Source organism: Zootoca vivipara, chromosome 1 (genome assembly GCF_965207765.1).
Source record: "Zootoca vivipara chromosome 1, rZooViv2.hap1.1, whole genome shotgun sequence".
NCBI classification, from domain to species: domain Eukaryota; kingdom Metazoa; phylum Chordata; class Lepidosauria; order Squamata; family Lacertidae; genus Zootoca; species Zootoca vivipara.
This window is the reverse complement of record NC_142582.1, coordinates 91,208,750-91,235,965: the sequence shown is the minus strand read 5'-3', so window position 1 is coordinate 91,235,965 and position 27,216 is coordinate 91,208,750. Positions and strand designations below refer to the sequence as shown.

Below are 27,216 nucleotides of genomic sequence, written 5' to 3'. Positions count from 1 at the left end.
TTTGCTCGCGGAGGAGGCGGAACTTGGGCACTTTCTGTTGAACTCGATTGGCGTTGCTTCCAGATGGCCATGCGCGGGAGCAGGTTGTAAGAGATGGATCCTTAGTTGGGACGAGGCCCTTCCGACGCAGTTCACAGTGGGACGTCTTTCTAAGCTCCCTGAAATGCAGCCATATACAGGAATTAGACATTATGATTACTACTAAGAAGCCTGTCTTGGAGACTAAGCTTGTTATCCCCGAGAATTCAGCTATTTAAACATAAACTCAGCTGAATAATAATAAAAAACCTGCGTGCGCAGACAAACCTGAAAGCTAACGCACGAATCTTTATTTATTGCACTTCAGCGGGAGAAAGTTGTAATACTATACTGCCTCTTCCAGCCAGTACATGGGACTTTAAGGAGATTTCTTTATTCCTTGCTTAAGTCTGTTTATTATCATATTGTTATGCTCAGAGAAGAATCTGGAAAATTCAGATATGTCGATCATAGAGGTAGACACATTTCTCAAAAACCTAAACTTTGATTAGCCTTTAAATGGAAAAGCAAGGACGTCTCCACCGCAGTATCTGACCTGATGCAATGATTGCCACCGGCTTTGGCACTTTGAATCCATAACCAACTAAAGGAGAGGAAAGGAGAGCGCCAGCCAAAAAACAACAACAACTCTCCAGATGAGCAGTCGTTTTAGTCTTTGGCAGCAAAATAAAGAGTCTTGTGACACCTGAGAGATCAACAAAGTTGTTATAGCATAAGTGTTTGCAGACTACTGTGCATTGCGTCAGATGCAAGAAGCGTTACCCAGAGTTATAGGTATGTGTGCACAAGTTTGGGAGGGTAGGTTATAGAAAGCGAGGCCAGATGTAAACGGAATGCAGAAAACCAAACAGTGATTGGTGTTCTGGAAAGCGAAAGGAGGACGCGAAGTTTGACAGTCACTAGCTTTCACCAATAACTCGAAGCGGAAACGACTAGTGCAGTCCTGAGTGGGGGTTGCGGAGGAGGCGGGTGTTGTTGTCAAGGAGGGAGGAAGCGACACCTCGGCGGTCCAGGAGGAACTAGAGGGCGGAGGCTGTGAGGAAGTACTGTAGCCCGGGTGGGGCTTGGCCGAGCGAAGGGGCCCCCGCAGACTCGAGGCAGAGCGGAGCGACCTGTGGCGGAAGGCCCGAGCTCCCGGGTGCGGGGCTGGAGAGGAGGGCGAGGGCTGGTCGTCTCCGAAGCCGTGTGGGTGAGCCTCGAAAGGGAAAGCAAGGAGGGGGTGGCGGGGAATCCGGGGGTGGGGAGAAGTAGGCTCGCTGAGTAAGTGTGAATGAGTGCAGCGGCGTGCACTGGAAGGTGCGAGTGCGGGGTCGGCTCGGAGGGGAGCGAAAGGGGAGGTCGAGCGAGGTCAGGGTGCCGGAGGCAGGTGGGGCGCTCAAGGTGCCCGGGAAAGGAAGGGGCCGGGTGGGCGTCTCTCGGCTTCATACATATATGTACAGGGTATATATCTATATATAATGGTCGGCTGGGCTGGAGGCTGAACCTGGGCGAGGATCTGCGGCGAGTGGCCCAGGAATGCGGGCGGATGAGGAGCCCTGCGGAAGGAAGGGAGGAAGGAAGGAGAGAGGGGGAGGCGGATAGTGCAGGAAGCGGCGAGGAGGGAGGGAGAGGCAGAAGCGCCACTCTCGCATCCCCGGGAGCGGAGGGACCTCGGCGGGCGAAGCTGCCCTGCCGCCCCTTCCCGGCTTCCGGGATGCCTGCCTGGGACTGGCCTCCCTTCCAGGCCCCGCTTGGTCTGGGGAGTTAGGGATTCGTGAAGGAATGTGGCCAACCGGCTTCCTCTCCCCAGAGCTGCCCTATATTTCATGCTACCTGTATATCATTACTACATAAGCAAAATGAAAAAATTCCTTCAGTAGCACCTTGAAGACCAACTAAGTTTATATTTTGGTATGAGCTTTCGTGTGCATGCACACTTCTTCAGGAAAAGGATTACATAAGGTGTGAATGAATCCTTTTTCTGAGCACTTAATTCCTGAGGGTGGTTTAGAATGGAAAGGCACTTAATGGAGAAGGTAACTTTTGTTTAGGGGCGTTCCCATGCAGAGGGTACATAAAACAAGTGAGTAGGCATTTCAGAGTAATAATAGTAGCTGGTTTATGGAAAATAGAGTTTAAGGCATACTTTTATCATTCACAGTATACTCTACAATTGAAAGTTCACTCAGGGGTCAGTGTAGGACACCTGCAAAGGCACACACCAAAGCAGGGTCTGCTGGTCCTTTTCCTCCTTGCTGTTTCTGCTTTTTAACGTGCCCTCTCCAAGACATGCCATTAGTTTAAAACACATGTCTTCTCCCAAAGAATCCTGGGAAGTGTGGTACATACACAGTCCAAGAGTATGGTCAAGGACAGGCACCCCCAAACTGCAGCCCTCCAGATGTTTTGGCCTACAACTCCCATGATCCCTAGCTAACAGGACCAGTGGTCGGGGAAGGTGGGAATTGTAGTCCAAAACATCTGCAGGGCCGAAGTTTGGGGATGCCTGGTCAAGGACAATGAGAGCAGCTTCCACTCATTCTCTACATCAGGGCAGTGGTCCACATTTGCCCAAGAAGCAGAAGGCAAATGACTGGACAGTGTGAGAGTGGCTGGAAGAAAAGCTAGTAAAGGATATATTGTCCAAATCTGAACCCAACACTAGGTTGAAAGCCTTTACATCTTCATAATGTTGAGAACATTATATAACTTGAATCTTTGGTAAGGTACATGAAGTAGATTGGGCAATATGGACCTATTCATCTTATTTCCAATAATTCATTTCTGCTCATGCTTTCTACTCTTTGCTATTTCCTGTTAATCTGTTCTCCCATATGGCTCCCCATTTTCCCTTCTACTTGATCTTTTCTAACTCCTCCCACTTCTTTTTTTCTACTCTTCACCCCATGTCTTTTGTACATAGAGATAACTATTAACTATTATATGTAAACATGCTCCCTCCTCCCTTGAATGCACAGCCCTATGCAGCAACGTCTGATCAAAGAGCAGTCTCCCCTCATCCTCTACCCATTCAGTACAATTATAAACTATTCTAGGCTGTGTTGGCTATTCTCCATCTGGTTCATAGTCCTTCTGAGAACTATCTTTGCCATCAGCTTTGGTATCTCATGCAGCAGCCAAGCTGCTAGTGAAATATAGAGCAAGCACAGCTTTTTCAGAACCCTACAAAAGTTGCTTGCAGGAATCCCTGGTAATCAGTTTCCAGGGATGATCAGGAAATTACAAGGCTGCCATAAGCTTGCCTTCTTGTATGACTTGAGGTCTCGTTCACACATAGTACTGGTCTCTCTTGCTACTATGCACATTTATCTCCTTAAGAGTTATGGTAGTCTGCAGGCCTACGCACCCAGGACTATCAGCTTACTTTCATATGCTAGCACCCCCACAACATTTGCCATTCCTGAGTTTTATTCCCTGCTCTTGTTTCTTAATGTAGTCATACTCTTAAGAATACTACAAATAGTACTCTATACATTTTTAACTTACCATAGATGCATACATACTCCGTTCTGTTTCATCTTGACAATTAGGACTGGGATCCAAAGAGCCCCTTGTGGATGTTGAAGGCAACTTTATGCATGCATAGAGGATGTAGCAATTTTCCTTTCTAGCCACAACCCTTCCATTGCATTGAGTGCCAAGCTGGAGAGTCTCCAGACTTTCAGGCTAAGTGTTTTGAGGGAAGGTAATGGGCTGAGGGGAAAAGGGGGACTGAATAGCCTCAGGGCATTCAGCCTTTAAGACCCAGTTTAGAGAGGGAAAATGAACACCAGGAATTACTTGATGTTCCATGGCGCTGATTGTCATATCCTACTTACAGTTTTAATATATACAAAATACTTGAGCCGTGAGGTCTGCCATGAGAATTGCATCAATGTTCCAACTAACCTAAATAACCTTTCTAATAACATTCTTTATATCTCAAAATTGCTTCTCGTACACTTCAGAGTAAGTCACAAAGCAATAAAAGATATTTACTCAGGAAGTGTTCTGTTTAAAGATATAGGCTGTGATGCAAATCACTATGTTCACATGTTTCCAATCCCCCTTTGCACAGTGCATGCTACCAAAGTTGGTTCTCTTTTTCTTTCTGCACAGCAGTTGCTTGTGACTACTGAGTAACTTCTTAACAAAGTTTAGGAAACTCAGGAGGGGATTAAAAGTGATGTGAAATGGAATGGTGCATTTATAAATTAAAATTGCCAGTAATTCCCCTGCAAGTGGAAGTACTTATACAGTGGTACCTCTACTTATGAATTTAATGCGTTCCGAACACACATTTGTAAGTCGAAAAAAATTGTAAGTCAAATCCCATAGGAATGCATTGGGAGAAAAAATTCGTAAGTCAAAGCAACCCTATCTAAAAATTCGTAAGTAGAAAAAAATCCTATCTAAACCGCATCCAAGATGGCGGACGGAGCTCCATTTGTAAGTAGAAAAATTTGTAAGTAGAGTTATTTGTAAGTAGAGGTACCACTACTCTGGTGAGGAGCTGTTTCACTTCTGGCACCATGAATATCAATACAAAAGATAGATCTTTAGCAACAGAATGCTTGCTAATATCACATGGGGAATTCATTACAGAGGATTTTAGTAATTCCAGCATTGGCTGTCTTCTAACACTATTGCGCTGTTTCATTTTTGGGACCAAGAAGTTGAGAGAGAGCGCCTTACATTAACATGAAAGTATGCAGTCACTTGAGACAGATTTATAAAAGAAGTTTCCTCCCTAAGAAGAAGCCAATTTGTGGGGAATTAGTTGTTACACAACTAATTGTATTTTGGATTATATTAGGTTATGGAGACCTGTTTGCTCATGAAAGTTACTCTTATATTCAATGATAAAATCAAGTACAGTGGTACCTCAACTTACGAACGACTAGACAACCGAATTTTTCGACTTACGAATGTGGGTAATGGCTGCGCGCTTACGAATGTCTCGACATACGGGGGAAAACCGCGGCGGTTTTAGATAGGGATTTTTCGACTTACGAATTTTTCCGTTTCCAATGCATTCCTATGGGAAATCGTGTTTCCAATGGCCTTTTCGACTTACGAAGGTGCCTTCGGAACAAATTAAATTCGTAAGTCGAGGCACCACTGTAACATACTTGCCTTTGTATGAAAGCTGTCTCCAGAACTGCTTCTGTAACTTGGGTCTTTGGGTCTTCTCTAACGTAGGTGCAGGTATTTGGAGTTCCTTTGCTGTAGAATACATGAAAACTGCCTCCAAGACAATGTTCATACCCACACATTCTTCTTCTCAAATTATCTTTGAATGTGACCACTACTAAAGTTTTGAACAACAAAGCAGAAGCAAACTACAAAATGAAGTCAAATTTATACTGGTTTACCTGTTGTGGCTTTTCAAAAAAATATTCTGGGAAGGGTAGTTTGAAAACTCTGGAGGTTTTGATTTGTAGTGTAGATAGTAGATACTGCTGTTACTTAACTCTAGAAGGCCTTCCTAAGTAGTATTTAGGGTGTTTCAAGTGTTAAGCAAGCAAAGCAATCAACATGCTGTTACTGTGCTATCTGAAAGAGCAGCAATAACACTATTGTCCTTGTAGCATATTTAGGAAGCTGATAAAAAAAAGACAGGAAGAGATGTTGAGTGGTGTCTTTGTTTTCACATTTATTTATTTTTTTAGTCAGTGTAAAGTAATAGGGAAATAACTTCTCTGCTTCAAAAGAGTACTAGAGATACCACAAATGTTGTTGGTAGATAATGTGTTGCAAAATTCTTGGCTCCTTCGGCTTCTGATGAGATTTAAGTGTGCAACTTTTAAAAATCTCTGCTTGTGATATTCTGCTAAATATTCCTGATGCTCTTCTTAGTTAAATTTGTATTGTTCAAGTCCCAGACCATGTCAGATACATGCAGCAAGATGTAAGGAACCTCCTTTAACCAAAACAATCTGAGTCATGAGAGCATAATGGAACAAAAAGTTTATTTTAAAAATGTTTAACATTCAATAGTCAACATGCATATCTGGGGAAGGTTTTTAAAATGCCCAGACAACATATCGGGAAAGCTAAGACAAGCTAGGAAGAACTGAGGAGGAATGTAAAGGTAAAGATGGAGAATGGAATTTTTTGTGTCCGGTTCAGAGGATGGGAGTAGAATGGTTTAAACTTTAAAGGAAAGAGCTGTGACGAGCTGTGACAAAATGCTGTGGGCTGTGCACTACATGAAAATTAGCCAAATTTTAACTGATGTTATTGACCCATTAAAATTGCCTGCCACCTTGGAAGTAATATGCTAGGTATGGGTGGACATTTTCAGAGGAACCTATTGCTTCTGAGGAAGATATGACATTGTTTCTGAATTATTATCACTGTGGTCATTATTATCATTATCACTGAGCCTCTTGGAAGGTCGGGGGTTCAAATCCGCATGATGGGGTGAGCTTCCATGGCTCTGTCCCAGCTTCTGCCAGCCTAGCAGTTCAAAAGCATACCAGTGCAAGTAGATAAATAGGTACTGCTGCGATGGGAAGGTAAACGGCGTTTCCGTGCGCTCTGGCACTTGTCGCAGTGTTCCGTTGTGCCAGAAGCGGTTTAGTCATGCTGGCCACATGACCAGGAAAGCTGGCTGTGGACAAACGCCGGCTCCCTCAGCCTGAAAGTAAGATGAGCACCACAACCCCATAGTCGCCTGTGACTGGACTTAACCATCCAGGGGTCCTTTACCTTACCTTTTTACCTTATTGTTGAAAGTTGTGATTGTGGCAACTTTTTAGGGAGGCCATGCTTTCTCTATGGGAAGTGCTTGCTAATGTAATTTTTATAGGGTATTGTGATTTGATTCCCTCTTGGTATTTCTCTCTTTCAAGAACTAGAGGACCCTAAATCAACAAAATTATATCTTCTGAATAAGATACTAACTGAAAAAGATAGCATTGCACAAAGGAATAGTAGTTCATTTTTTAGGATTACGGCAATAAAATTCAGCTTTAAATTGTTTAGCATTTATAATGTTTCATAAGAGGAAAAAGAGGGAGTGGGGGGGGGGGTGTTTCGTTGAAGTCTTAACAACACAGTGCTAAAAATCAAGGGGAAACCCAGGGTGTTTTAAGAGCTGAAATCACTGTTGCCAGCAAACCTCAAATTCCTAAGATAGTAAACAACTGAGGCAGAGTAACAGTAATTAATACCTGCTGACTCCAGGATGGAAGAACAAACTTCATTTTTGTTTGGGGTGGAAAATGGGAAACATCCTTTCTGCATGTGGGTAATTATGTCATTCTGCCTCTGCATATTCCATACTCTCCATTCCCTTCCAGATACACCCTTGTCGGTTAACATAGCAATTTTACCTCCTCGAGGTAAATCGAGGAAGACAAATATGTAACTGTTTTAAATGGTTTCAACAGAAATGAAACCATTTAAAACAGTTACATATTTGCCTTCCTCGATTCTGCTGCTTGGACTAGACTAGAGCAAAACGTCTAGAGGGCTCAGAATTACAGAGGCTAAAAGTGAGGAGCAAAGAATTAGGGAGTGTTAAGATGTGGATGAGGCAGGGGCTTTATAGCCTGTCATTTTCTTTGTTTGGTCCCAGCTGCTGCACTTGGTACATGATTCCAGGACGAATGTGTTTTGCTTTGGGGTGAATGGGTTACACTTGTCATCTGTGGCTTGCTTGATTCCAGCTATTATAGTTCTCTTCCTGATCAGGTCACTGAAAATTGGGGCTGGGCTAAACTTGGTTTTTTCTCATTCCTTCATTTCACTAATCAAGTAAAAGTGCAAAACCTCATTTAAACTTCTTACTGACCGAGGTGCCAGTTTGAATGGAAACTGCTTTTACTAAATTATACCTTTTAAGCAATAAGCATATCTCCAATAGGGGCTATTTCATTATGGCTTTTCCCTATATATTCCAGTTATTGATTGATATTGCAATTTTAAATTGTGTGTTCCTTGTCTTGAGACCTGAGAATTGAGCTGAATGTAAATATAATAGGAACTGTGTTACCACCTCTTTAGAGCACTTGTATCATTTGACATTTATTAGAATTTTGCTTGTAAATAATGTATTCTTTGTTACAGAGGAAATACCATTGTTTGTGTATAGTCAGAGATCAGAAAATAAGTGTTAATCATGGCTGAGCTGTCGCCTGATGAAATTCAACTGAGAGCCCATCAAGTTACAGATGAGGTAATTACATTAGATTATTCTCTTTCTCCTGTGCTTGTGTAGTGGAAAGTAGACCTCATATTAAGGAAAGCTATTTAGGATGCATGAAGCCCTATCATAGTAAATGAGATTTGCTGTCCAAAATGGCTTCTGTACCACTGAAGAAGAAACCTCTCTTAATACGTCAAGCTTTTAATTTAGAAAACAAAAATACTGTTTTCAGAATATTGCTATTTGAAATGAGCAATATAACCTAGTAGGATCTATTCAGATTCAGGAATATAACATCATGCTCAGTTACATGAAACTCTGTATATAGTGTGATTACTAAATGTCTTTATAAGTCCATATGGCTGAAAATAAATCTCTTTTTTGTTTTAGTCTTTGGAAAGCACAAGGAGAATTCTTGGCATGGCCATTGAGGTAAGGAAAAGCTTTTGCGGGAGAGAGAGATGAGGAAGAACAAATCGAAATGTTTGAGAGCAGTTCATTCCTGCAGTTCTGGCACCAGCTGTTGCTATTTTTAAAGCGTGTGGGTGCCATTATGAGGCATGTGTAGTTGATGACTATGGGTGAAACAGCTTTGCAACTTTAAATATTTGCATTGCTGCTGTATTTAGGGTTCAAATTCAAAATTGATTAGCTGTCGGATACTTGCATCTGAATTGCTCAACTTCTGCAAGATTCTGAACATACTTTTATCACAAAAAATGGACTTCCTTGAGGTTTACATGGTACTAATGCAAATATTGTACTCTTCACTAGAAACTCTGTAGAATGACCTGTTGTAGTCCAAACTTGTGCCCAATTCTAGCATTAGATTTTACTGGTTGTGTATCTCCTATCATTTTTTTTCTTCCTTACAGTCCCAAGATACAGGAATCAAAACTCTCACCCTGCTAGATGAACAAGGGGGTGAGTTGTGCATGTGTAATATATATATATATATATATATATATAGAATGTGTGTTAGTTCAGCTTGAATGATCTACAAAACAGCTTGACCGAATGTGCTGAAATTTTGACACAACATCACATGCAAATACGAGATTAATATAAGACAGTTTGCGTGGACAGATGTAACACGTGGGCCACGTAAAAAAACCCAAAACCCTGTGTTTCAGAACACACAACTCACCCAAAAGTGCATGCTGGGAAATAGAACGGAGAAGCAGCGTCTCCATTGGCTGCATACAATCAGTGGCATCACAAAATTCCACGGCAACCAACTGAAAACGGCCTTTTGCAGCAACAAGGCCCAGCATTGCCCAGCCGAATGAATAGGCTGCAGCATTGCCCAGCCGGAAGAACTGACTAGGCCGCAGTGGATGAGTCCGGGGGGTGGGGTGGGGGGAGGAGTCAAAAGGGGGGCTCTGAGGGCCCATTTAACAGACTAAGCCAAAGTTGGGCCTACAGGGGAGTCTGAAGGGGGACTCTGAGGGCCAGTTTAACAGACTAAGCCACAACAACGTGTGGCAGAGCCAGCTAGTGACAGATAGATAGATGGATGGATAGATAGATAGATTCGATTCGATTAGAATGATGGTTCTTACATTGGCTTGCTCAATACGATCTTTGTTGGTTTCAGCCTGGAATACAAAACATAGCATAAGACTGCTACTAAACTAGAAAGATGAAAACAAGCTGTTTATATCATGCTGTGATTCAACGGTTTCTTCAAGAGCTGGATCAGAATAAGTTTGTTGATAATATTATGGCTTGGGTTATCTAAAGTATATTGCGTGCAGCATGCAGTGTTTTTTTTTTTTTACTTCAGTTTTGAGACCTGAGGCACATGAATATTGTGTGTTTGTTTGTTTGATTGTTTACCCGCCCTTCAACTTAAGATCCCAGGGTGGGTTGCAACATTAAAACACAACATTAAAACCAGTTTAAAACAGATTACAATAATTAAAAATAAGGTGCGTTCTAAAACTATGCACCTCAAGTGTCAAAATCCAGGATAAATAGGTGTGTCTTCAGCACCCCCCCCCCCGGAAGTTGTATAATGAAGGTGCCAGATGCACCTCTAGGGAGGAGGTTCCACAGCTTAGGGGCCACCACAGAGAAAGCCCTCTCTTGCTCCCCCACTCCAAACCTCTGAGGGTGAAGGAACTACCAAGAGGGGCCCCTCTGCTGAACTCAGCATCCGAGAGTGTCTGTAGGAAAGAAGGCGGTCTTTCAGATATTTGGGGCCTGAGTCCACCCAGGTGTGGATACTGGTGTGATTCACTTGCATATTATTGGTATTCAAAAAAGTTTCTCTTGCAACTCCAAAGTTACTTTTTAATGCATTTCCTCTGGTTTTTTCTTTTTTTTAAAAAAAGAAGCATTTTGAACACAAACCATTAAAGTTCTCATCTGAAGATCAAGCATATTGCAGCATTTATGTTCTCTAAAATTCCTTTTCTTTATACTTTTCTTAGAACAGTTAACCCGTATAGAAGAAGGAATGGACCAGATAAACAAAGACATGAGAGAAGCCGAGAAGAACTTGACAGAGCTCAACAAGTGTTGTGGTCTCTGTGTCTGTCCTTGCAATAGGTCAGTTAAAGGCAGGTTGATGAATTCCAAAATTCAAGGGGGAAAAATGAGGCCATTGAGAAATGCTCAGAAGATCAAGATTGGGAGTTTTTTAAAAAAAAACTGGTGTGCTTTAGACTATTTCCCCAAGTTTAAGTGAAAGTTCTAAATTTTTTAGTATCCTTGAACCTGGTTATGTGTAAGGGCAAAAGAATAAAGTAACAATAAAAGCTTGGATGACCTTAGTTACCATTATTGAATACAGTGTCAGTATTGTTTTTGTTAAAATAATACCTGGTTGGTATCATTAAGGTACAGATTTCACACACACACACACACACACACACACACACACACACACGAGTAGGTTGACTAGAAGCAAGGAATATTTGGAAATGCTTTGAGAGCTTGGCAGGCAGGAGTAAGATATACATTCTAAATACCGTACCTGTTTTCTTCTTCCTTTTGCTATCATATTCTAACTCCTTTTTCCTGGAGAGTGCTTAGCTTGTTTGAGAGCTTTTGTGATAGTTCTAAATATTCTTTTTTTGACATATGCACATTGGAGAGATCTATGGAATCTATTTCAGTTTACTTAAGCAGAGGAAGAGGGACAATATAACCTTCTAGTAATTTTGGGATGGTCTGGCCTTAACACAAGTAGTGAATACAGCACTCGCAGAATTAAGTTTCAGTACTAACCCCACTTACAAGGAAGTGACCCCCATTGAATTTAGTAGGACCTTCTTCTGATTAGACGAGGATTGCAGTCTTAATCGTTTTTTCCTTCTCCCTGTGTTAGGGTTAAGCTGCTCCCCCCCCCCTAAACACAAACATAATCTCAGCTGTACTTTTGAAATAGTTTGTTTGCTAACAACTATTTATCTGTTTGCTGGTCTTACTGCTCACTCTTTTCTCATTCTCTCTCCTAACCACCCCACTTTTCCTTGCTTAATAAAATGAAGATTTAGCAGCAGAGGTTGGATTCGCTTAACTGGTCAAAGTGGACTTTAGAAAAAGGTCAATCTTATGAAGCAGCCTGTACTGTTAACCAGCTGCCTGAAGGTGATATTCTAACTGGGTGCATATATGCATGTGCATGCTGTCTTAACATGCAAGCTATTTTGTGATGGTCCGTAGTTGTGTTTGTATCTGTGCTATGTCGCTTATAGATTGTGTTTAAACTATTTGTTCTGGCCTCATAAACCTGATATCAACCTAGGATGATACTATGGGTGATATTTGGTTGTAAATCTATTGGATTTTGTTTCAGGAAAATTGCTGGATTGTATACAATGGGGAAAATGTTGGAGGAATATTGTGAAATGATACTAAAAGCTAACAGTGGGGGTTTTCTAGTCACCGTTAGCTCACATAAAGTTCCAAAACTGCACGGGGAACCTATAGCTCTCCAGATTTTGATGGACTCCAGCTCCTATCTTGCTTGAGTGCTGACTGAGACTCATGGGAGTTGGGAGTCCAAGAACATCTGGAGGACCACAGATTCCCAATCCCTCATGTTTACTATTCCGTGAATCATTATCTTACATACAACTTGTTAAAAACTCTAGTGATGATTTGCATTTGGTCATCCAATTCAGTAGTACCTTGTTGTGAGTCCGCCCCATTTAGCGACCATTTCTTGGAATGTCCGCAGCAAACCCGGAAGTACCGGAACAGGTTACTTCTGGTTTCGCCGTTCGCACAGAAGTGCTAAATTGTGCTTCGTGCATAGGCAGAAGCACAAAACCGCTCATGCGCAGAGCGGCGCTTTGTCGAGCGTCCGGTGCTCCGGAACAGATCCCAGACTCAAGACAAGGTGTCACTGTACTGTATTAAAATTATGAACTACTGATACTCCATTCATCTGTCCAAAAATATAATGCTGGGAGATTATACCGTACATTATTTCTTCTTAAACACGCATTGTAGTCCTATGTCTTAGACTGTAATTTGGTTGATTTTCTTTTAACATAGCAGCCATTAGTGGCAACAATGAGGCTGACGTGTAAGAAAACAGCTCGGATACCAAAGCAGTCCAAGATTTAAATATAACATACGAACTTTAGTAAAATAAAATTGTTGTTTTTATTTTTGTATAAGATTGCTTCCAGTGTGAAATTAAATGTCTTAAATTCACTTGCTATATGACATTTTTGGTGCACACACAAAGCTCAGTGGAAATGTAAAGAATGTGTATATGAAAACATGAAAACACATCAGGAAGTCATCTTCCTATGGGATACATCTTCTGTGGCAAACCTGGGGCTATTACTCTGTCATGTATGAAACAGTCCTTTCTATTACTTGTTGTATTGCACATTGGGTTTGTTAAAACTTTATATCTTTGATCTAATAATGTGCGGTCTGGCTTTTTTTGTAGAACAAAGAATTTTGAGACTAGTAGAGCTTACAAGACAACTTGGGGTGATGGTATGGAGAATAATCATGTAGTGTCTAAACAACCAGGGCGTGTTGCAAACAATCAGCAACAGAATTCGGGAGGAACAACAACTGGAGGCTACATAAAACGGTAAGATACTTCTCCTGCCCACTCCTGAATATTTATAGGACCAAATGCTTCTTTCTCTGCAATAGTAGTGGCTGCATTTTGAAAAGCTTGAGGACAAACCTTTTGACTTGGTCCACACAATCAAATCTTTGCTTCATTAGCCAGGATATACATAAGCTCTATGCAGTTGCACACAGCTGCCATGCTCCTGATTCACTTTTCCCTTTGTGTGAGTGGAGGAAACAAGCCAAGAAGCCATAGTTAACCACAGCATCTCATTACTTTTGAAGCAGGAACTATAGTTAATGGATTCCATACAATTCAGAATATAAAGTCATGAAAGTTGACTTCTGAATCCTGGCTTGACTGGAAGCCATTAATCACCCATTTTATAACTAGAAGCTGTTATCCAGATACCATTTCTGGAATCTTTTCTACTTTGCACCAAGGGGCTATCCAGAGATTCACAGAGCTTCTGATTTGATCATTCAAACATGGCTATTCTGTGTAATTCCGAGACACTTCTAGTTGATCTATAGTGTCTCTAGGGGATTATATCACTTTCCGATTCAATTTTTCAAACAAACTTGCGTAGAAACCTCTATAGCAGAAAATACTTCTGAAAACGTGGGATGCAATAACATTCAGGAGAAAGGAACTTGGGATTTCTCAATGTTGGCTTCCCTTGATACTTTCAACAGGGTAACAAATGATGCCAGAGAAGATGAAATGGAAGAAAACCTAACTCAAGTTGGAAACATATTGGGGAACCTGAAAAATATGGCCGTGGAGATGGGCAACACAATTGATACACAAAACCAGCAGATAGACCAGATAAACATTAAGGTAAGAAACAAAGAATTCAACTGTTGGTGTCTTAATGTTGGTAAATCTAGTGTCCAGGTGGACAAGTTAATAATTCTTCAAGGCCACAGTGCTAAGCTGTAGATACACTGTGTATTTTTGTTACATTTGTTGTTGTTTTAGTTTTCTATACACCACTTAAATATATTTTAATATATTAAGTGATAGAGAAGTGGTCTAAACAGAAACACATTGCTCTTTATTATATATGTGTGCTACATTTTTCCTAATAATTTGATTATATCACTATTACTGCCAATAAAAACTTAACTGAATAGGAAGATTTAGCTGCTTTTGGAAAACACACTGGCATAGTTTGGGTTGGACTTCCTTGAAGCAGGGTGTGCCAGATATGGAGTGTGGTCCCAAGATTGTCTTCCATCATGGTTTTGCTGTTCTTAACATACAACAGATCTTGGGGAAGGAAGTTGGCTCAGATACATAAGACCCAACTCCTTTAGGTCTTCATTGATGAAAATGAGTGCATTGAATCTTGCTCTTCTAGAACACTTCTAGAAGCCAGCTTAAATCCTAAACTGCTGGTGTAATAGTCAGCCAGTAACCAGTTCACCCAGGGTCCAAAACATTCCTTCCAGTACTTTAAGCATATCTTCATTGGTAGGTGGTATTTGCTCTAAATTCTGAATGAGTTGCAGGAGTGAAAGGCTCTTCTGCTCAGATGGCTTCAATTACCACTTAACTACTAGTCTGTCTCTTGAATCACCGTAATACAAACAAACTTATTCTGAGCCAGCTCCTGAAGAAATGGTTTAATCACAGCATGATATAGTTTGTTTTCATCTTTTTAGTGTAGTACGGTAGCAGTCTTATGCTATATTTTGTATTCCAGGCTGAAACCAACAAAGATCGTATTGAGCAAGCCAATGTACGAGCCAAAAAACTCATTGAAAACTAGCAGCCTTCTTCCAATTCTTTATCCAACTGAAGACGTCCATTTTAGTCTACAAACCTCAATTTCCAAAGAAGAAAGATGGCAGGATTCAGAAGAGGGAACAAAGCAGGACATGCATCATATGGCTTCTTTTGTTGCTTGTATACAGACTTGATTTGAGAATCCAGGAAAATAGCACAACAGAGACTTTGCTTCCTTACTCTTTTTAATATATCCTCAGGGTTTCGTTTTCTGGCTTCAAATATTTCCATGGTACCTTCTCCCCCTTTTGCAGTAGAATAGTAGAGTGTGAGGCAACTGAGCAAAGGCAGAAGAGGATGCATTCAGTGAATGTCATTACCTCACTCAATATTTCATGTCATCACTAAAATGGTGGATGAGTAATTTTCATGAACTTTGTCTTTAAGCTGACCTTAGTTTACAAAACACCTAGATTTCATGGTCAAGCCATACATGATGGGGTGGGATGGGGGTGCATTTTATATTCTTATAATTGGAATTTGTAGTTCAGCAACTACTACTACTGAGAATGGGGCTTTAAAACACATCATTGTTGACATTCAATATATATAGGAGAGAACTACATTTTGTGAGCCATAGCAATTCTCATTTGGATACCAAGGGGATGAGTAGTCCAGCTACACACAAAAAACCTGTATAGTTGGACATGGGACTCTCACAAAAATTTTAGGAGTTTATCCCCCATTTTATTCTGGAAAGACTGGGTGTTTGCCACCAACCGTACTAGTCATTGCTCTACCCAGAGATACTTTATGGTGGCTGGAGGACCTAGGGGAGGTGAAAGGGCCTACACAGCACCTAATGATCAACTCGGGATTCCAATCAAAACACTTCCAGGTGAAGAGCTCTGTTGCAAATTGTTGTATGAGTTGTCAGAAATCATCTTTTCCTTTTCCGGTAAATGCTGCATATTATTTGGACGCTGGTAGTGCTGAAAAGAGATTTTGATCTGCGAAATGTTCCATCAAAAAGCAACATTTGGAAAGTTATGCAGAGCTTAAGGTTGAGTGAAAACTATTTTGTAATGCTGTTTCCTAAATAAATTCATCCTTCCCTACACAAACTATGAATCTAGTTGTGTACCAAAAAGCCAACATCTGGAGAGCAGCATCTTGAGATATTTATTCAGAGCAAAACACTTACAGGATTTCTAGAGAGACCTCCAAAGCAGGGTACAATCTAGTTTCCAATGAGAACAAAAACTATGGTTGTTACAGTGAGTTTGCATCTACCGTGGCTTGATAAAACTCAGTTCTTTAAATTGTTTTTAATTGACTACAGTTGTGTGCTCACCTGGTTTTCTTCAGCAGCTCATTACAAAATAAGAGTTGTGTCATCTTTTAGTTGGAACCATATGCGTGTTAAGCTTCAAACCTGTACTGAAATATGTGAAAGACTGAAGTCAGTATTGAAACATAGCTTTGCTGCTTCTATCTTTCTTATCATGAGACTGAATGTGTGTTTATTTTACAAACTTTAAAGCTGTGGCTTGGCTATAGGTTATTCCTTGCTCTGCAAATTGTGATCCCTCAAGCTTGAATGTACACCATCAACTATGTGTTGTGTAATCCTGAAGCAGGTAGCAAAGCTTGAAGCCCATGAGGAACTGCCATTCATGACTTCTAGACTACATTTAATTTGACGGGTTGCAAGTTGTTCAGGCCTTCTGTAGTGAGTGCTTAGCATATAACCTTCAGTTCATTTCTGTTTCAGGATGAAGGTGCTTGATTTAGCTTTCTTAGAGGACTGGTTCAACAAAAAATGTTACAGTTCCAAGGATTCTCAAGAAAGTTTTAGTTCACTCTTCTAATTAAGAGTTCACCAAACAGCATTGGAATCATTTTGTTTTCTAAAGAGATACGTACTTAGTGCTTTGTGCTGCTGTATATGTTTAAGCTGGATTTTTTTTATCATATGTAGAAATTATAAATTGATCATAATTTGAGGGTGGAGCGTAGTTCCCAACCCTTCCATAGAAGGAAAAATAGTTCATGTAGACAGTTTCTGAGTGCTTTTTCTTTGTAAAAAGACTGCCCAGTAAATAGCTGTGCCTTGTGGTGGTTGCTGCCAGACAAGAGCTTAAAACAAATTGGCTCATTGTATTGCCACTTCCCATAGATGACAAGAGGATACCTCATTTTTCTACCGCTCTGCATGTCAATTCCAACTGAGCCATAATTTTTTTATTAAGACAAAGCTCAGTCTTCCATGTAACCTGCTGTCAACAAGGGTGAGGTGGTAATTCTAGCTGTGTAGGGTAGAAACTGCGCACATCACTGTCGGTTTGTTTATTGTATTAGTAATAGTGAAACATGCAATCCTCAAAGCTGGAAATGGCAGTTCGCACACTAAACCTTGTCTATGGAAATAAAATGGTGAATATTCAAGTGCCGTAATAACTGTTACTGTTAATTTCAGATTTACCAGGCTACCATCACAGATAGTGAAAATGTGGCTTTCTAATGCACATGTGTTCAGTAGCCTCTGGAAACACTACAGCAGTGTGAAAAAGTACTTGGATGTGGATAGCATATTTTCTTGTGTTATAACTGAAACTTTGAATTCTTAAATAGCTTTTAACTGCATAGTGCTCTACATCAAACTATACCTTCTTTTTTGCTTTCTAGATTGCCCATTTTAAGCTGTAATTAAGCGAATGCCTCAGGTTTCTACTTGCTGGACTGAATAAATTAACTTATGGTTGCCTGCATTGCCTGTCTCTTTCAAAAACACATGTACAGTGGTGCCTCGACTTACGAATTTAATCCGTTCCGAAGGCACCTTCGTAGGTCGAAAAATTCGTAAGTCAAAAAGCGCCATTGGAAACGCGATTTCCCATAGGAATGCATTGGAAACGGAAAAATCCTTAAGTCGAAGCAACCCCATCTAAAAATTCGCAAGTCGAAAAAACCCTATCTAAAACTGCCGCGGTTTCCGTTTGGATGTCGAGAAATTCATAAGCGTGCGGCCATTTGCCCCATTCGTAAGTCGAAAAATTTGGTTGTCGAGTCGTTCGTACGCCGAGGTACCACTGTAATGCTGACTAGCATTGAAAATCGAACTTAGTACTACCTTGTTGCCTACTTTAGAGAGTAAGCTACAAGTGATTTTTCTAATCAGAACTAACTGAATTATTCTTTGTTGCTGCTGTGGCAGCCTTTTCTAAAAACAACATATTTTATGTAGCAAAAGAGGAAGTACAGATGTCCATTCTGAAGATCAGCCCTGAGTGCTCACTGGAAGGACAGATCCTGAAGCTGAGGCTCCAATACTTTGGCCACCTCATGAGAAGACTCCCTGGAAAGGACCCAGATGTTGGGAAAGATGGAGGGCAAAAGGAGAAGGGGACGACAGAGGACAAGATGGTTGGACAGTGTTCTCGAAGCTACGAACATGAGTTTGACCAAACTGCGGGAGGCAGTGCAAGACAGGAGTGCCTGGCGTGCTATGGTCCATGGGGTCACGAAGAGTCGGACACGACTAAACGACAACAAAGCCTCAGATATTCTCCTTTCCATATATTTGTGTCAAGTAGCATAACCCCTGAAGTTTGTCAAGCTTCTGAGGAATTTCTAAGAATTTAGTGTCACACTGGCTATGTGCAATTCTTTAGTTTAGTTTTGTGGGAGTGGCTTAATCTTACCAGAACTCTCCCCCAAATGGAACAGTTGATCCATATAGTCCTGTTTAGTAAAATATTTTCTCCTGCATACTTATTTGATCCCTACTCCTCACTTGCTAGTAGAAGATAAACATGGTGGGGGAAGGGGAAGAATATATGCTTAATGTGCATAATGGTTCTCAAATCAGGTTTTCTTAGCATTGCATAATAAGCGTGAGTGGTAAGGCACCTGATAAGGTTAGCCTTAACAAATACATCTGCCCAACTTTGCACTCAGATTTTGGTACATATGATAAGAGCATTCATCGTCTGATTTTGCAGTCATTTTATATCACATTCTAGATCTTTACAACTATATGAGGTAGGTTAGCTGAGAGTTAGTGACTGACCCAAGGTAGGAAACAAAAACAATCAGTTAAGTGAGCTTAACATGTGAAACAGCACATTCTCAGTACTTTTGCAAGAGCACTTGGGTTTTCAAATGGCAACTTCCAAGTCACACACATCTCCCTGAAATTTAGACTCAACAGATGTGGTTTTTGTACTACATGGAACTCTATATGCAAGAACTGGGGGTGGGAGGCAAGAGTATAGGTTTCCAAGGGAAATTCTTTACACAGCCTTTAAACTCAAACTATCAACTCCTTCCCCAGCAATTAAATCCAAGTTACAAAAAAAAACACTATATGTTGTTCCTTCAATCACACCCAAAGCATCCACCTGTAGCGACAAGCATGCATATTAATCTTGACAGCCACACACCCTACAGAAAGATGAATTATACTGTACTGCTTTTTTCTAGGTATTTTATTTTAAATACTTTATAAGGAGCAATGTATTTTACAGGAACAATTTTAGCTGTGCATATTTATTCAGATTACATGATGTGAATTTATATATTAACTGAAGTTTGTCAAAAGGTGCCAAAAAGCTTAAGACAGTTGTGGATGCAATATCTTTTTAATAAAAAATATACAAGTTATTCAACAAAGTTGCATATCTTAGGTCCTCCTGGGTGCTTTGTATAAGGCAGTAATAAGGTGATCATCCCCTTTAAGCAGTTGAGTTTGCTCCTGCCATGAACACAGAGTGCAAAGATGTCAGCTCCCTCCCCCATCAAATGCAGTGTAGACATTATGATCCTGTATTTCATTCATTTAGCATGCTCAGGTGAACTAGAGGGCACTTCACCATCAAATGGAAGACAAGCCATTCAAGGGGAGGTGAGCATGAGATGAAGCTAGGACAACTATTTTTGATTAGACATATTGAGCTACTATCAGCCCAATTACTTGTGCTTTCAAATGTACATGATTTTTATTTATTTTTTAAAAAAGATCAGTCTCCTCTACACTATAAAACATTTAATGCAAAGAGATGACTTTGCATTCTAGAGTTAATCCTGTTACAGAACCTCAGTGTACTCCTTGGCAAATGTTCCCCTTAGTGTTATCTTCATGTACTCCTTACTTTATATAAGTAAGCCAACATCTGTAATAAAACCTCTGCAGCCCAAGTGAGTAACATTTTTCTTCTTACAACATAATGATCCCTGAAGATGGAGAATCACATAAGCAGAAGTGCCTTGTTAGCTGCAAAGGTGTAAAGCGTAACGTAAAAGATAGTTCCACCAATTCCTGGTTTCACTTTGTGGCCTTAAAAACAACATATTCCACCACTTCAAAGTTCTCTTGCAGTTAAAGCCTTGAATGTCCTTCTCCCGAAAAGACTTAGCAGCATATAAGCTATGTGCATCGCACCTCTTGTCTCTCCTTCATGAAATGAGACCCATAGCAATCCATCAGGCAAATTTTTTCTTCGTGGCTGTGAATCTCTCCATGTACTTAAAAAAAGAAGATGATAAAATTAGGAGTTTGGGTGGAATAAATGCAAGATAAATGAAGATAAATGAGAGATTCTCAAGAATGTTTCCTATCCATTAGTTTCTTATCCTGAACCAATTCAAGATCATGGGTTGTAGCCATTGTCCATCCAAAATCAGAGCAGGCCAACTGATACTAATTGACATGACTAACTTTGGTCTCTTAACTTCAGTTGCGTCTACTCATAAAAATAACAGCAAGTTAGCTACAAACTCATGTTCTGGGCTGGACAAATGAATTAGAAAATTTAAAAGTAAAATAGTATTAAGTAATTGATTGAAACAACTCTCTTCAAATTCAGAACAGAATTGTAATACTCCTCACTGAATATTACAGAAGTCTTGGAAGTAGGAGAGATTAGGATTCAATGAGGGAAGGCACTAGTCAAATATTTCCCCCTGATTTCATTCACCCATGGAAGCCTTATTTCCCCCAAGCCTATTGGTTTACAGCAGGGTGGGGGAGGGGAGAGAATACTACAGACCTTGTCATATCCTTCCAATTCTCGAAGTTTCTTGATTTCAAAGAGATTGCCCTCTACAGCAAGCAGAGAGATCTGAGAATCGCTGAGAATACTCTGAGGAAGCATGCTTAGTTCTAAACAGTTTTCTTCCAGACGCAGGACCTTGAGGCGTGGACAGTAAGATATCTGTGAGGAGATCTGGGAAATCTGCCGTGCATCAAACAGGGAAAGGGGAAAAGGTTATTGCTCTGCCACTGCTAAGTTGGAACATTCAGGACAGATAAAAGAAATCCTATCTTCATGCAGCTCATAGTTAAAACTAAGGAACTTGCTGCCACAGTAAGCAGTAATGGCCACTAACTTGGGTGACTTTAAGAGAGGATTGGACAAATTCATGGAAATAAAGCTATCAATGGCTACTAGCCATGATTACTATGCTCAGCCTCAATAGTCAGAGGCAGGAATGCTCAAAATGCAGATACACGAAACTATTGGGGAATTGATTGGGTAGCTAGGATGGACTCACTGCAGGAACTAGCACAGAGAGTTACAATCAAGCATTCCAACACTGAGTCTGAGTACTTAGTTATGAACATCACAGGGCCATGAGTTTTGTAGTTCCTCATTTCTTGTGCTTTGAGAAGCTCTTTCCTCCTGAATGATATACACCTACAAAAACTAGTTTCCAGACCTGGTTTTGATTCAAGTTTAGTTCAATGGCCTGCAAATCCCCAACTGTATCTGGCACACTCTGGATCTGATTTCTGGAGAGATCCACCACATCTAGGTGACGAAGGCTGCAGAGCTGGACAGGTACAGTTCGGAGCTGGTTTCCAGAAAGACTCAGGGTCTTCAGTGCCGAAAGTTGTCCAAAGGCAGCCGGTAACTGTGTCAGCTGGTTGCTGTTCAGATGCAAAGCCTCTAATTTTTTCAGCTTGCACAGCTCTTCAGGTAGTGCAGCTAGCAAAAATAAATATATACAGTATATATAAAAACAAATAAAATCAAGCTGTTCAGAGGAAAGAACAATTATAGTATAAAGGTCACTGTTGTGGAATCATACAGCACCCCATTGTGTTAGGATATAGTCAACATTTTATTTTACAATACATGAAGATACCGGTATACTTATAATGAATAAGCTACAATTGCCTGAATTACTGTGCAGGCTCTCTTTGGAACTCTAGCTGCTTGGGGGGAAAGGAAGGAGGAGAGCTAGGGCATGGTTAAAGGCAATTTTTCAAGTTAAGTGCTTGGTTCACAAGTCACGAGCATTTCAATTAGACGAGATAATTTTGAGTATCTTAGCAACCTGGAATCGCAATGGTGACAAATCTGCATTTGCAAGCTTTACAGGATCCTCTACGAAGCTGCAAAGCTTTTAACCAATGTATTGGGTTATCTCTATTACTTTGAAAGAAAATGATGGAATAAAACATGTGGTAATGTAGGCTGCAGTCCTAAAAATATTCTTCCTTTCACGAAGTCCCACTGAATTTATTTCAGCAAGTTGATGAGTTATTTAAGAAGTCTTACTCAGCTTGTTGTGATTTAAAGCAAGGCTCTTCAACACAGAGAATTTTCCCATTAGTGGTGGTAGGACCTCAATCTTATTGTTCGACAAATCTATTGTCCTGAGGTTACTTGCAAGCTTCTGCAGATCTTCGGGAAACTGAAAAAGCAATTCAGAAATCATGTGAAAATTCCAGAATAACACAAATTGCAATAAGTATATGTGGGTAGGTAAGATAATAAAAGGTGCAGGCAAGGAGCTTTTTAGGTTTATAAGGTTGCAGGACAGAATTACAAAACTATAAATGGTGTGAAAAGACAGAAGGGAAAATTTAATTTGGGAATATCCTCCAAAATTGACAAACTACCGGTACATATTACACAAAATTTATGTAATTATTTATCACAGTATGTCATGTTCACTACGATAGGTAGCATAAGCAATGCAATATCTTGTATGTTCCCATCCTATCTCACCTGAGTAGCAATGGTCTAAAGCTGTAATCCAAAACACATTTACTGGGGAATAAGCCCCACTAAACCAAATAGCTTTTATTTTTATAGCTAGGATAAGATACATTAATTAGAACCCATACAACTGACATTTCTATGCTTCTTATCCCACTAACCTATCAAAATTTGATTTCAAATTTTGCCAAGCCTTTAGGTATGTGGCCCTGAAAGCGAAATTATGGCTATGGCTCAAACTATGTTTCAGACTAGTGGGTTTGGCCCCCCCTGATTCTGAGGGATAATCTTAAATCTCCATGGGAAGGGGAAGTGGTAGAGGAAGTGCAGAAGTGCGGTCTGTCCCCCCTTTATATTGAGTCCATGACGTATAGCCGTGCTAAAGCGGTGATCGCTCAGAGATTGGGGGATATTGCCAGACAGGAGGACATAGCCCGCGTGAAATATGGGATGTTTTTAGGGGAGCAGGTGTATTGGGCTGCACCAGCCCGTTACCTGGCGGATATCCACTATGTGGAATACCGCAGACTACTTACTGCGGCCAGACTGAATGTTCTTGATTCAGCGGTTTTGAGGGGAAGATTTGGAGGAGTCCCATACGGTCAGAGAATGTGCCATTGTGCCTTGGGTGAGGTAGAATCCACAGAACACATTTTACTGAGTTGTCCCTTTTATAATGATTTAAGGCAATATCTTATAACCCCATATTTATCTCAGTTTAGTTCCCGACTAAGAGAACGGCAGGCAGCATATTTGCTAAACAAGCCCACTGGGAAAATAACCTTCTCGGTGGCTAAATTCCTCTTCCTGGCGCTCAAGTGTCGGAAACGTATAATCAAATGCCTTGATGTGGGTTACCTGTAGGAGGTTCAGTAGCGCAGTCATACTTCATTTATGTATCCCTCTGATGCCTTCAGTTTTATATTTTTATATTTTTAAATTTTTATTGAGAACGTTTTTTCTTTCTGACTATCGGTCGAATAAAGTATATTGATTGATTGATTTCAAAAAATTAAAAACTCTTCAAAGCACAAATATTTCTCTCTGTCTCTTGCATTATGCAGTATAAAATCATTAGTGTCACATGTTTATTATATAGGTCTTTACCTCAGAAAGGCCTTTTCCCGTCAGCTGGAATACTCCTGTTTTCTGTGCTGTCTCCAAATGCGCTTTTAAGGCACTGTTTCCCATCCTCTTGTATCAGATACTAACAAATGTGTGTAGCACAAGTCCAGCTGAGTCACTTTCATTCACACCACATTAGGCAACATAGGTTTATGTTCTATTAAAAGGTAAATTTATAATACTTATGATACAGGATTATCAAAGTCACTTTTTCCCAGCAGCGCAATCATCTTTACAAGAAAAGCAAAGCACTCGGGCCTATTTCTCAGGGGATAAGAAATCAAGCGTATATTGATCTGATCATCATGACATAGAGGTTGAGCTGGACAGTTAATGAAAAAGAACTATATGGAAATATGGGCATATGCAGTACGTAGGACAGATTTAGACAAAGTCTGCAATACTGAATGCGTTTAAGCTGTACTGAAAACAATTTGTTTCCAGGTCAGCATGCTGATGCTCGTAGTCCAAGAAGATTAAGGCTGCAATCCTCCATGCACCTACCTGGGAGTAAATCCCACTGAACTCAAAGGGACATATTTCTGAGTAGACATGCCCAGGTTTTTACTGTAATTTATTCGGCCTTGTAGAAGAAGCTTTACTAAGTAGGTTATGTAATCAGGCAGGCCGGCCCATCCAGTAACAAGCTTTATGATGTTAGAAGCCATGAGAACTTATTTATAGTCTACCCTCGGCTCAGCATATGCAAACTAGGGAATAAGTCACATTCACAGGGGCTTACTTCTTGTGTATTAGATTTATTCATTGTTATTCACAAGAAAATGTCTCAAAGCTACTTACAAATCCATTAAGAACAAAACAGAATTGACAATTGTTTAAAAAAACAAGTACACAGTTTTTTTTTAAAAAAAAGCTTGGCTATAGCTCAGGTTATTGAAGAGAAACCTTAACCACAAGTTCAGTTCCGGACAACATGTTAAGTCAAACTTTGGTTTAGCTAAGCAAAACACGACTGGAGTAAAGTAGCTACAAGCTCCTCTCCCAGAGCCTGTGTGCTTGCACAGTCCAGGTAAGTCATAGTTAGCTTACCCTGTCATGTGAATGGGGTCACAAAGAAATACCAGCAGTCACATAGGATGGTGGAAAGGTACTTGCACAACAGGTTCTAGCACATATCCTTCAATCAAGCTCACAAAGTATTGAACTAATGAGCCAGCATAGAAAAAGATTTCTTTGTAAACGTAGTTTTGATATTTTTTCCTGAAAATTCCTGATTATCAAGTGGTTAATATATTCAAATATATTCACATTCTTAAAGGATCAAAAGCATAGATGTTAGCAGAAGATACCATAAAATATTTAACCCCTCAATTTTTCCACTTTTTGCTTTCCTCATTCCCAAATACTCTACAGAATACAGTACTGCAAACAAAGGTTGCAGATATGAGCTCACATACCGTAATTGATTCAAGTTACAGGTAGGTAGCAGTGTTGGTCTGAGTCGAAGCAAAATAAAAAAATTCCTTCAGTAGCACCTTAAAGACCAACTAAGTTTATATTTGGTATGAGCTTTTGTGTGCATGCACACTTCTTCAGATACACTTGAAACTGGTTTCAGGCGGACTACTGGTTTCAAGTGTATCTGAAGAAGTGTGCATGCACACAAAAGCTCATACCAAAATAAAAACTTAGTTGGTCTTTAAGGTGCTACTGAAGGAATTTTTATAATTGATTCAAGTTTGGGTTCCACAGCTATAGGAATCACAAAGGCCTATGGATTTTTAACTTCCCAATGTCAACACTGTTTCTTTTCTGCACCACCCAAGTTCCAGTATATGCATATAATATAACAAAATCCTTATTCACTCAATAACAGTATTTAAACAATGAGTCTCAGTTCCCCTGAACCAGCTTTTGCCTGCTCTCCAAGCCGCCTCCTCACTCCTCTCAGTTGAAGCTGGGAAGACAGGCTGTGGGTAGGTGAAGACAGTTCTGATCTAAATAAAGAGGACAAGATGAAACCCAGCTGCCCCATCTTCCTCCATCTCAGCTGGCGGAATTGAAAACAACAACACTTCGCCTAACTTTTCACTTCCACATATGGCAAACAATATGCCATCTCTATCCAGCGAAGAGGCTGTATCCATCGCAGGCGATGCTCAGAGTAAGCCCACTGAAATTAATAGACATGACTAACACTAATTTCAATGGGTCTACTCCGAGTACAGTACTTGGATACAACCCAGGCGGACTATGGGTGGGGTGGGGAAAAGAGAGCAGCATATTTATCTAAAATGGGCGTTGTCCAAGTTGTCCTACGTTAGAGGGAAAGAGCCCAAGTTTATCTTTATTCAGAGAAGTCAGCCACACTGAATTCAATGCGACTAGGCTGCAAGCTTCAGCATACTGGCTTGGAGCAGCAACCATCGCATTCAAACAGGACTTACTTCCGAGTAGACACACACTGAAGTGGGCTGCCCAGATGCGCTGCGCCTGCCACACAGTTTTAACTTCCCAGGTGCAGCTACTTTTAGGTAAAGATGCACAGGCTATAAACGGAGGGATCTCTTCCCTGCTGCTCCTAGAAAAGAGGACGGGAACCAGGGGCTTTCTCGGGAGAATGACCTAAGAGGTGGACAAGCACCTGAGCTTGTCTTACCTGTAACTACGGTCGCCGCCGCTTCGCATCCTAGCAACAAGCACACGCAGTAGCAGAAACGCCTGCCGCACTGTTTTTAATCCCCCACGGCGAATCGCAAGCCCCGGATGACAGCACAACCCCGCCGCCTAACGTGAATAATGGCGAAGCCTGTGCCCGGAATAAGCTTTAGGTGGAGGTTCTCCGGGGGTGGACATTACCCACACGGCCGGGTTCACTTCCGCCAACAATCAACATGGCGGGAAGGGCCACGGCGCCCGGGTGCCGTTGAGCTCCACAGGGTTATCTTGTCTCGCCGCAGCCCGGTACGGCTATAAGTAGGCGCCAGGGAGGGCTGCGTCAGGGCTGCGCCTCCTCTGTCGGGGGTCCCCTCAATCCCTGCCACAAATATATTTATATAAGCAACCCCTCGTCTAAAGAGCCGCTTGCCCGCACTCGAGATGGCGGCGCGAGTTTGAAAGAAAGCGCGAGGCGGCGCTTCGCATTCGAAGGCGAGGCGCGCGCAAGA

The 27,216-nt window shown here is 40.9% G+C and overlaps 2 protein-coding genes across 5 annotated transcripts; one reads left to right on the top strand and one right to left on the bottom strand.

Annotated features, from left to right (window-relative positions):
- Positions 1 to 961: 961 nt before the first annotated feature.
- Positions 962 to 17,725, top strand: SNAP23 (synaptosome associated protein 23). Of its 2 annotated transcripts, none has more exons than XM_035112320.3 (8): positions 962 to 1,228; positions 8,095 to 8,203; positions 8,564 to 8,605; positions 9,049 to 9,097; positions 10,609 to 10,726; positions 13,089 to 13,238; positions 13,919 to 14,063; positions 14,932 to 17,725. In XM_035112320.3, exons 2-8 carry the CDS (start codon positions 8,147 to 8,149, stop codon positions 14,995 to 14,997), a joined length of 627 nt encoding a protein of 208 aa, XP_034968211.1. In that variant the 5' UTR covers positions 962 to 1,228; positions 8,095 to 8,146; the 3' UTR covers positions 14,998 to 17,725. The 2 variants fall into 2 exon arrangements, with proteins under 2 accessions (XP_034968211.1, XP_034968218.1); XM_035112327.3 differs by having other exon boundaries at positions 1,029 to 1,224.
- A 1,701-nt stretch (positions 17,726 to 19,426) lies between these two features.
- LRRC57 (leucine rich repeat containing 57) lies at positions 19,427 to 27,191 on the bottom strand. Of its 3 annotated transcripts, XM_035112351.3 has the most exons (7): positions 26,709 to 27,150; positions 25,968 to 26,046; positions 24,071 to 24,245; positions 22,520 to 22,655; positions 21,675 to 21,943; positions 21,005 to 21,190; positions 19,427 to 20,480 (listed from the first exon to the last, which is right to left on the bottom strand). In XM_035112351.3, the coding sequence occupies exons 3-7, from the start codon at positions 24,152 to 24,154 to the stop codon at positions 20,439 to 20,441; spliced, it is 717 nt and encodes a 238-aa protein (XP_034968242.1). In that variant the 5' UTR covers positions 24,155 to 24,245; positions 25,968 to 26,046; positions 26,709 to 27,150; the 3' UTR covers positions 19,427 to 20,438. The 3 variants fall into 3 exon arrangements, with proteins under 3 accessions (XP_034968242.1, XP_034968233.1, XP_034968260.1); XM_035112342.3 differs by lacking the exon at positions 25,968 to 26,046 and having other exon boundaries at positions 26,709 to 27,191; XM_035112369.3 differs by lacking the exon at positions 25,968 to 26,046 and having other exon boundaries at positions 26,497 to 26,843.
- Between the last annotated feature and the right edge of the window lie 25 nt (positions 27,192 to 27,216).

Bases quoted from the DNA above. Each gene is read 5' to 3' on its own strand.
- SNAP23 (XM_035112320.3), top strand. From the start codon at position 8,147: ATGGCTGAGCTGTCGCCTGATGAAATTCAACTGAGAGCCCATCAAGTT. The intron at 9,098-10,608 runs GTGAGTTGTGCA...TACTTTTCTTAG, and splicing joins CCTGCTAGATGAACAAGGGG to AACAGTTAACCCGTATAGAA. The intron at 10,727-13,088 runs GTCAGTTAAAGG...CTTTTTTTGTAG, and splicing joins TGTGTCTGTCCTTGCAATAG to AACAAAGAATTTTGAGACTA.
- LRRC57 (XM_035112342.3), bottom strand. From the start codon at position 24,154: ATGGGAAACAGTGCCTTAAAAGCGCATTTGGAGACAGCACAGAAAACA. The intron at 21,944-22,519 runs GTAAGACTTCTT...TATTTTTGCTAG, and splicing joins TTTAAATCACAACAAGCTGA to CTGCACTACCTGAAGAGCTG. The intron at 20,481-21,004 runs GTCTGTAGTATT...TCTTTTTTTAAG, and splicing joins AATTGGAAGGATATGACAAG to TACATGGAGAGATTCACAGC.